Below are 10,670 nucleotides of genomic sequence, written 5' to 3' on the forward strand. Positions count from 1 at the left end.
ATAATGAGTATGTTGCTGTATGCTGTGAAACTGTCAATTAATTAATGATTAATGTGATTTACATGATAAATCATGTAAATCACATTAATCATTAATTAATTGAATCAAAGTATTTATATATTAAATATCTGAGTGCAAAATCTGCATTAGAATTTGATTTTATTTTGTATTGACATTATTATTAAGATTACTTAGGATTAGTTTAGCAGTATTTGTTATATCTGGTCCAATAATTAATATTGAATACATAATTTATTGAAATTCTTTTAAAATAATGAGAATTCATAAGTGAATTAGCAATTTTTAGATAAGCCATGTTTCAAAACTATAAAAAATTTTCATACATCGACATCCTTGTCATTAGTAAAAATAGATTGAATATCAACTAATTCCAGTATATTTTTAAACGCCATAAATTTGTGACTTCTGATTATCACAGCCAGATGGCCAAGGTAGTTAAGGCTTCAATGTATCACTCTAGGAACCTGGGCAGTCAAAAAATCCCAGGAATTTTATTATGGTAGTCTGTTCTGGATATGTCAGCTCCTGCCATAGTCACCTAGCTGCCACTATTGTAGGCTGCTAGGTAATTCTGGATACAATTAAAAAAAAGACAAAAAAGACATAGAAAAAAGACTGTTGATAGATGATTTTTAATAAGTGTTTATTGTAATAAATATATATGGTAAAACTTGTCCAAAACATAACTTTAATAAGACGGAAACATGCCTAAATGGGAAAAATTCCTCAGAATGCAGCGATTTTCACTGTTAAAAGAACCTGTTTAAAATGCCAAACCAGAAAAAATATTTGGTACCATGAAAGTTCAGTTTACACAGATATGATTGCACATAACATATATTTTCATTTAATATGATTTTAATAACATAGATGTTGTAATGTTTAAATAATTTATACCATTCTTATTAAATCACTCTAAATTTATAGCAAAATTATTATTATTATTATTATTTATTTTTTAAAATAAGTTTTTTCATTATATATTTCCAGTTTTGCATTTACATTATGACAAATTAAATTACATAAAGGATAAAACTGCTTAAATATCGTTTGATAGATACTAATTGATGTAATTACATAATGCAATAACATTCAAATGAATGAATAAGCTAAACTATAATTATTAACATTTTCATGACAACATACGTCATTACTGATATAGCATGCAATTGTTACTATAATAGCATCACAAACATTTATCAAATGATTGAAAATTTCTGTTCTCACTTTCTGATTTTTATAGTAGTCATTTCTTACTGTTATTAAAAAAAATTCTTGTAACTTTTTAAATTTACAGATTAAAGACTTAAAAAACATGAATTGAGATTTTGCATTTGAAAAAACAAAAAATAATAATAATAAATGAAAAATATACAGAAAATAGTATTAAAACAATAGAATTAACATTGAATCTTATTAATAAAATTACACATGTAATGTAACACGAAACTCGATAGAATTACAAATGTGAAAGCAATTTTCTTACTTTTCTTTTGTGTATTGAATTAAATATCCTTGACTATGAATGAGTTTGGTCAGGGAAATTCAAACAATAAAACTTCCTACTTAAGTTTAATATGTTGTCTAAAGATTTGTTGAATTGTGACAATATATTCATTATATATATAAATTTTAAATGACGTGTTTATTTTAAAATCTTTTTTATGTTAAATATTTCATCTTTTTCTCATTCAGCAATCATGGATTTAAGACCTTACAGTTCTTTCATGTTATAGTAAATTTTTGTTTAACTGAAGTGACTTTGTTAGTATTTTTGTGTTCTCATTTTCCAATTTCATAATCTTAATAGAAATAACATATCATATTATTTAGTATCTTGATAAAAAAAATGAATAGGTTGTTATTCAGTCTACTAGTAGATAAACAAAATATTCTTTGCAAAATATTATAAACAAGAAGCGGCAATGTAAGGCAACTAAGCAACCAGTATGTAGTTAACTACACAAAAATGCTCATTATTTTTTATAAATTAATTCGCTTTTCATTATATTTATTCTGACATTTCCACATTTTGATTGACTGTCTTAATTTTTAATGGCTAGCAAAAGCATATTAAATTTGTTTAAATCTGTACAAGTTACATATCATTTTATGCATGATGTTATGTATCAGCATTGGCTCAATGTGAGGATGACACAAAAATCAAAAAACGTGGGAAAAGTCACTTCTGATAGAATGTACAAAAGTTACAAATTTTCCCATAGACTTTTCATAGTTTTTTGGTTGGATATTTCAGAAGCAGATGGCAGTTGTGAAAACTTAGAAGCTGAGGCAAGGTCACACCTGTTTGAATCATAAACTCTTTTTGTTTTTTCCTTGATTTTAATGCATTTGACTCAATATAAATTTTAAACTGATGAGACTACTGATCTGAGTAATCCTTTTTCTGAGCCCAATAAAACTTTGCAAAGTGAACATGGGTTTACTTAGTTAAACATTGTGTATTATTGTTTTCAACATTGACAATTAAAAATATGTAATTAGTATAATTTAATAAATTTTATTTAAATGGGTTTTTACATAATCTTTGGATTTTTTTAAAAATAAATTTCATACAAATTGTTACATTAAATAATTGACATTTCAAAAATAAAAACAATTGTACTGAATTATCCATTACTGATTTATAAGTTTTTATTAATTATTTTTTAGATCCATTATCTATTTTATAAGAAAATTTTAATTATAATAAATTACATAGAAGCAAACTTATATATTAATTATAAAATTCCATTAATGTTTTTACATATTAGTAATCAATTCTCAAAATGGAAATTTATTCATTTTTCAAAAGTTTATAAGGTAATCCTGCTTTAATAAAATACTGTTGTAATTTTAAAATTCTGTTTTTGGGCTGGTGAGAGAAAAGGATGAGCAAAAGAATACATGCAAATGATACTTGATATCTAAGTGCATATGTCCAGTCTAGCCCAAATAGATTGATACCTATCTCCCCAATATTTTTGTACCAGCAAATTGTCCCCCTCCCAACATATTTTTATTTTATACCATACTACAAAAGTTAAAAACAGAAATGAGTGTTGTACACAACACAAATACACTATTTTGTATATTCACTCAATATTTGTAGATTGACCCATTAGTCATTAGTCTAGGTGTATGCATGACAGAAAGATGCTTTGAGTATTATTATTAAACTAGTATCTTTCCAGCAGATATATTTTCCTTTGAATTGATATCATCATTAATATGCTGCTAAATAATCACGATTTTTTATGACAAATACAAATGCAGAACACTTGCAAAATACACACAAATTGAAGTTTATAACTCAAAAGTAGCAATAAAATCATTAGAACATATGTAAATAAAAGTTTACTACTACAGAAAGATTACAGAGACATTGCTTCAAGTAGATTTCTTCTTATGTATGCACAATGAATAATGTATTATGTTAAAACATTTTGCAAGATTAAGGTCACTCTAGGATTAGCAATTATTTTTGTATATCATTTAGTAATTTTCTTTAAATAAGATTTCTGAATCATCATTCTTTAAATAAGGTTTCTGAATGTAAATAAATTTAAAATAAATCTAATTGAATTTCAAGGAATAAATAATTCTTTTGTTGTAATTTAATTGCTGTTAATTTCTGAATTCAGAAACTGGAACTTATTGCAATATTGTGCTAATTTCATGTGATAAAAAATATTATCCAAATTAATTTCATTAGCAATTGTATTAAAGGAGAAAAAAATCTGATCATCAAAAGGTGAATGTGTTTAAAACAAATTTTGATCCAAAAAAAGTTAGACATTATCAACCAAATTTATTTTTCTATTGATAAAATTACTGTAAAAATTGCCCATATTTACAATAAGTCTTTCATTTGCAATTTATAGAATTGTATAACAAGAAACAGGTGCATGTCAAGAATATTCCTCTTCTATATATCAGTAGGATAATATCTCTCTCAATTGATAAATCTGACAAAAACAAATCTTTTTGTCAAGAAAAAAATTTGTTAAATTTTTGTTTGCTTTCAGTTTGATTAATCTTTTAAAGGTACTTGGTTAATAAGGTACTCATTGAATACTTTGTTTCAAGTATATAGTATTAATTCTTGAATACTGCACATTCAAACTTTAGCCAATCAAAAGATTTTTCTAAAAAAAAAAATGCACATCTTTTCAATACTTTGTTTTTGAAAAAAATACATATAATATAATGTATTAATTGGCAAATTTTCATATTCTTAAATTTGAAGTAATTTCTTCTAATTATTAAAAACTAAAAAAATTAAAGCAAATTTGAAATTATGCAAAAGGCAGAGAAACCTATAATACAGGAAAATTGAACTAAAACAACACAGAATCTACATGAATACAGCAAACATTAGGGGGGGTGTGATCATGTTCTAATTTAAAATAGAAAACTGCTATGGCAATAAAATTTCACCTTATTTAATTGGAATAACTTGCTATTCATGTTCTGCAATTTTAACACATTTGATTTCAGTTCTAAAATTATATTGAGTGTTACAACAGTTACATTTAACCCAATTTAATACCAAATTATCATTAAAAAATTTTGCTTTGGTAAGTTGGAGACAAATTTATTGCAACTACAATTGTTTAGATATAATTTAAGTCATAGCTGCAAGGGATATTACATATTGCATGTTTAAAATTTCAAGACAATGCTAAATAGCAAAGTTAATTTGAAAACAGTATTAGTATAAACAGTAAAGATTAAGTGTTAAAACAATAATCAGCACATTTACAAGATGTGCTCTAAATTTTTGTTGTATTTTCAATCAAATAAGTGCTCAAATTTACATAAGGGGGAAAAACTTGAATTACAAGATTATAAATTTAGATATTCTATATCAGAATGACAGGGTCTTGATGACTAAATATTTAGTGATCTGGGCTCAGCTAGTTTAAATTTAGCTATCTTTTAATGTTGCAAGTGTCATTAAAATTAGAAGGATGATCATCCAAATAGCTTCAAGATTTAAATACTTACCTGCTATACAAAATTATTAAATACACAGATTACTATCACCGAATATGTTCACTTTATTCTTTCAATTTACATTGTTTTTACATTCATTCTCAATTGTACGAACAGTTTCCAACAGCCATATAAAGGAAGGTAAAATTTTGGCTCTTCTTATTTCTGACATTATTGAAGATAAACTAAAACAGCAAACTCCACAAGATGAAAAGAGCACTCCATATTACTATCAATGATATTTATGTTACACTATTTACAATGATGAATTACAACAGATCTAGTTGATATGAAATGGTAGCTTATTTGGCAAACACCCTTTTAGGCTTTAAAATCATACAGTCTCAAATTACATTGTTTAACCAGGAAGAAAATATTGTTCATGTAGATTCACTAATAATTAAAGTATTTTTCTAATATACAATTTATGGAATGGCTAAAATGAACATATCCACAATAAACATACAATTCTAGTAAGTAGTGGAATTTTTATCCCAGAATTCTGATTATTATTGTTCAAAGCACCAATTAAAATTCTAAATCGCTATGTCATTATTAACAGATTATGGATTGGACAGTGGTATATGGCTCCAGACGTTCGTCCGGAATTTTGATTTTAATATAGTTATCAACAAATACTTAAATAAAAAACAGTTTACTAAACAAGTATTAAACAATTTTGAAGTGATCAAATTTCAATAAATATAAATTACAAACAATTGCATGACTAAAGCTCAAGTATAATAAACTACAAAAAATTTTAAATGATAAAAATAAATTGTATAATTCTAAATTTCAGCTGCCTAAAATTATTACCAGGAATACATCAATACGCAGCAGGTATGACTTTGTATATATATATATATATATATATATTCATTTAAATATCTTATTTACAGAAATCTGTAATTTTTAAAATATAAATAGGTTTTTAAATTTAATTGTTACCCTTGTGCTTGGATTACAAAATCTCTCTAAAATTTTCTTGATATAATTTTTCTATTTTTGCAGGGTATATGCCTTTAGAAACTTTGTATAATATATACTTTTTCCACTTATTTACATATTCTATATTCACACAGTGACAAGCACCCTAAACAACGTGAATGTATGAACATACAAGTCACGGGCGAGGCACAGTTTCCGTTAGCGTGTCCAATACAGGACGGTATGCGCAAAGCTAATGTCACTTAAGATATGGCATATACGTATCTGGTCATACCCACAGACAGTCCTGTACCCTGTGGTATATTATGCAGCCGTTGAATGTAAAACTTGCTGATATTTGTCTCGTGGCTGCATGAAATGGAACTTATTGCATCACATTAAAAGGTAATTTGTTGAAATAATTCAAAGTCCATGGTCCATCTTAAACGATCCCCAGTTTCCCCTCCCACTATAATGTGCATTTATATATATGTTTTTTCTATCACTATTGCTTGTTTATACACACATCACAATATTAGTGTTTATAACTCATTGATAGGCCTTTTGACGAAATAATGCAGCAATCTCTTCAGCAGTCTTATTCTTTGTTTCAGGAACTTTCTTATATGTGAAGATCAAAAACACCACCAGAAGTGCCGAGAAGATGAGGAAGATATATTCTCCTATCAAATTCTAATAATAAAAAGGAATGAATTATATCTTTGAAGTGGAAAAATTGTTTTAATTTTATTTTATAAAGAATAATACCTTTAATGGTAGAAAGCAAAGACCAACAATAAAATTAGCACTCCAGTTAACTGCAACAGCAATACTAGTTGCAATTGGTCTAGCTCCATGGCCAAACAATTCAGTTACAAGAAACCAAGGAATTGAACCTACAAAAATTTGTATTTATTAGTTTATATACAATACTACTATTACTAGATCTTACATATATTGTGAAATAGTTTTATTGTGATTTTTATAAATTTATTCCTCTCTAGATATTAAAATTTAAAATTAGATGGCAAACTTTACTTACCAGGTCCAGTAGCAAACATAATCACAAAGAAAATAACCAATACTATGCTGAAATATGATAACCAGTGTGCTTCATCCTAAATATAAAAAAGTTATATAAATCAATGAAAAAAACTTAGAAATGTATTCAGGTTAACAAAATGCAACCAGTTAGTTACCTTTAGTTTCAGGCAGAGCGTTAATAAAATAGTTGAGATACACATTCCTGCTAAGCCAACAAGATGAAGTGTACGTCTTCCAGACTTTTCCACGAGAATTAGTGAAACTATTGTCATCACTACATTGATACTACCCATACCTAAAGTAGCATAGAGTGCTTCATCTTCTTTCAATCCAGCATCACCAAATATTCCAGTAGAAAAGAAAATAATCTGCAACACAGTTTTATTAGATATGAATTTAAAAATTAAATATAAATTTGTTTTTAAGAAATTTTTATACTTACAGCATTAATACCAGATAATTGTTGCGATAACATCACAGCAACCGCTATAAAGAGTGGTTGGCGAAGACTCGGGTTATGCCACATCTCATACAGTGTTACCTTTGGAACTAATTTCATAGATTCGTATTCTGCTCTCATTTCATCCATCTCATCATGTACTTCAATTGTACCTCTTAGCCAAGTTAAAGCTAAAAGATAATTCAAAATAAATTTTATAACAATTCTTTCAATAATTCAAAGTTTATATTACTCAATAATTACATTTTTGTGCGGCAACATCCCTTCCTTGCGTGATGAGTATATATTTTGGGGATTCAGGACAAAGTGGCATTGTGACAAGCATGAAGATTGCTGGTACTATTGTCATAGCTAGAAGGAAAATATCCCTATTAATTCCTTAAAGATGTTAAGAAGATAAAGAATTATCTAAAGAACTGGTTTAACTGATGAACATTATGTTCAGTTAATATTTAAATATTTAACATTTAATGATATGATATATAGCATGGGTATCCACAGAAGGGGCATATGAGGTGCTTGCCCCTACCATAATTGAGTAAAAAATTTCACAAATTATGGTCAAAAGTGATTGAGATGTAACCTTATACCCTCAACCATGCTGGGATGCAAAGTGGTATTCTGTAATCTACTTATGTAAAAAAACTAAATTATTTGTCTCCAATCTTTATATCCTTGGAAAATTTTCTGTGATGCCCACAATATATAGCATAAGATTTGTCTCATTTTAGAATATCTAAAAATATAATTTAATCAGTCATTGTAGAACATTCCAAAAATAATTAGTTACAGCAGAATAACTAATCAAAATAAATAATTAAAAAAATTCTTACCAAATAAAAATGGCCATCTATCTGATGTTCCAAGAATCTCAGGTAATCCAAGAACCTGTGATACAAGAATTGAAATGGTAACCACTAGCTGATAAATTGTACCAACCGCACCTCTCAGATGCAAAGGAGCTATTTCTGTTAAATACATTGGAGCAAGACCGGCATTCAAACCTATGTGCAAAAATTTACATTCAAAAATTCTGTTATCTCCACTCTGAGTAGATTTTGAATTTTGAATATCATACCAGAATTAAGACCAATAAAAAAACGACCGAAAATGAGCATTTCATATGATCTGCACAACTTGGAAAATCCCATAAAAGCAGCAGCAATAAAAACAAACACATTATTTAACAGCAAGCCCTTCTTTCTTCCAAATTTCTCTGCTATATATGCAGTCATTAGAGCACCCGCCATTCCACCCACGCAGAAAATGGAGACCATAATAGAATAAATTATTGTTATAGTTTGTTTATCTGCTCTCTCTCCAAATCTTGCTGAATATGTTTCATTGATGAATTCTTGAACCAACTAATTATATAGAAGACTTGTTAGAAAAATTCACTAAAAACACAATATCAAATTAAAATATAACTTACTTTTTCTGGAGCATTGACAACACCTGTATTATAACCATGCTGGAATGAAGAACCCAATGCAGCAGCTGCAATGGCAAAAACTAAGTGGCTAGTCAAACCCTGAAATAGAATTTAAAAAGTGTTAAACATCAAATATTACATGGAACTTTAAATCTAGAATATATGAAGTCAAAGTCTGATTTGAAACAATTAACACTTTATTGACAATTTTAATCTTTTATATGTATAGGATAAATACAAAAAACACTCAAATCTAAGTTTTAAAATAATGCAAATAAGTTTTATTCCATTATTCACCCTTCCATAAATGCTCCATATTCATGACAAGATACAACACTGCCAAATGGTACATCAAGGAACCTGTTTACTTCCAGGAAACAGTTACTTTGGCAAGATGCTTCCCTGCAATACTTGAAAGTAATGCAGCAGAACCATCCAAGAAAAATAAAATTATAGAAGGAAAACCAGATTAGGAAATAAAGTATTTTATGAAATTATAGTCATTATAACCAGTTCATATAACTATTGCAAACCTGAAATACATTTATTAAAATATAAAAACTATTTGGAGAAAATGTTAATAATTAACTATGGAAAATTTTAAAAATTTGTAAAGAAATGATTTAAAAGGAAAACTTTAAACAAAAATTGTCAAAAAAACTTATGTTAATGCAGATGTCATCAAGTGATAAAGCAACTTCTGATGTCCAAAAATATTTGTACAGTCAAGATCTAAATTAAGATCATATTTTTCTTTTAATCTCAATAAATCAAGTACATGTCCTAAGGCCAGAAATATATTGAGATTCCCATAAATTCTGACATTTTATTTGGAATATCTAGAAAACTTAACCATAGAAATGAATTTTAACAAGAATTATTTATTTTTAAGTATGTGAAATTTAATAGGCATTTAATTTGCTAAATAAAAGTTGTTCTTTAAAGAAATAAAGATGACAATAAAAATAGATTCAGTTTAATAATGTAAATAAATGTCAGATAATGAGTGTGTTTTAATATTTTAACTAATTTAATGTTCTTAAGTTTAACGGTCTAAAAATAAGCATTTAATTATTTAAAATTTAATGAATTCATTTCAAAATAAGACATTAGTATTTAAATTTTTATTACTCAACAAGATATTTAAACAAGATAATTTATAAAAAAAAAATTTCCAGTTCTCTACAATTAAAGTTGCTCAAGTTTCAAACTCGTTATTTTCCTTTCTTGTAGTATTTTCTGATATTCTGATATGTGGCCACATTGGCCTATTTTTTATGCAGAGAATTAAGTTTCAATAGTTGAAGTGGGACAGCATGCTGCTGGGCACTTCTCAGAATACTAAAATTATACCAAGAAATGTATCAACCCTGCATCTATATACAGCAAGTGAGAAGAATGCACACATTTACTACAGTTTATTTATTTAATTCTAGAACTTGGCATTCATTTATAAATAAAAACATTCCTATTTAGGAGTATCTCGAAGGAGGAAAATTATTTTTTAAAAAATTTAAATTTTCATTCAGAATTTAATTATTAAAATTCAGGTTTAGTAGGAATGGAATTACTGTTGCATTCTCTTAACTGATAACCTTGAGAAACTGAAAAATCATCTCTAACAATGTCTGTTATACTTGACGTTCGGAATGTCGTTAAAATAGGAAAAAAGATAACGAAAAAACTATTAAAATTAACTAAGACACGCTTATAAAATTTCAATTTATATAAATAATGCTTGAAATTTGAAGCGTGTAATAGAAATTTCAATTAAAAAATAAATAAACA

At 27.0% G+C, this 10,670-nt stretch overlaps 1 protein-coding gene across 1 annotated transcript in view; it reads right to left on the minus strand.

Annotated features, from left to right (window-relative positions):
• Positions 1 to 5,060: 5,060 nt before the first annotated feature.
• Positions 5,061 to 10,670, minus strand: part of LOC111641832 (solute carrier family 2, facilitated glucose transporter member 1-like) — a 9,234-nt gene continuing 3,624 nt past the window's right edge. Inside the window, exons 2-10 of the mRNA XM_023388068.1 lie at positions 8,883 to 8,981; positions 8,529 to 8,814; positions 8,284 to 8,454; positions 7,694 to 7,801; positions 7,433 to 7,620; positions 7,146 to 7,358; positions 6,989 to 7,064; positions 6,715 to 6,842; positions 5,061 to 6,639 (exon numbers count right to left, since the gene is read on the minus strand). Of these exons, the coding sequence (XP_023243836.1) occupies positions 6,496 to 6,639; positions 6,715 to 6,842; positions 6,989 to 7,064; positions 7,146 to 7,358; positions 7,433 to 7,620; positions 7,694 to 7,801; positions 8,284 to 8,454; positions 8,529 to 8,814; positions 8,883 to 8,981 (1,413 nt within the window). The 3' untranslated portion in view covers positions 5,061 to 6,495. The remainder of the gene's footprint in view (positions 6,640 to 6,714; positions 6,843 to 6,988; positions 7,065 to 7,145; positions 7,359 to 7,432; positions 7,621 to 7,693; positions 7,802 to 8,283; positions 8,455 to 8,528; positions 8,815 to 8,882; positions 8,982 to 10,670) is intronic.

Source organism: Centruroides sculpturatus, unplaced genomic scaffold, assembly GCF_000671375.1.
Source record: "Centruroides sculpturatus isolate CEXI.00-Female unplaced genomic scaffold, Cexi_2.0 scaffold1318, whole genome shotgun sequence".
In the NCBI taxonomy this organism is placed as follows: domain Eukaryota; kingdom Metazoa; phylum Arthropoda; class Arachnida; order Scorpiones; family Buthidae; genus Centruroides; species Centruroides sculpturatus.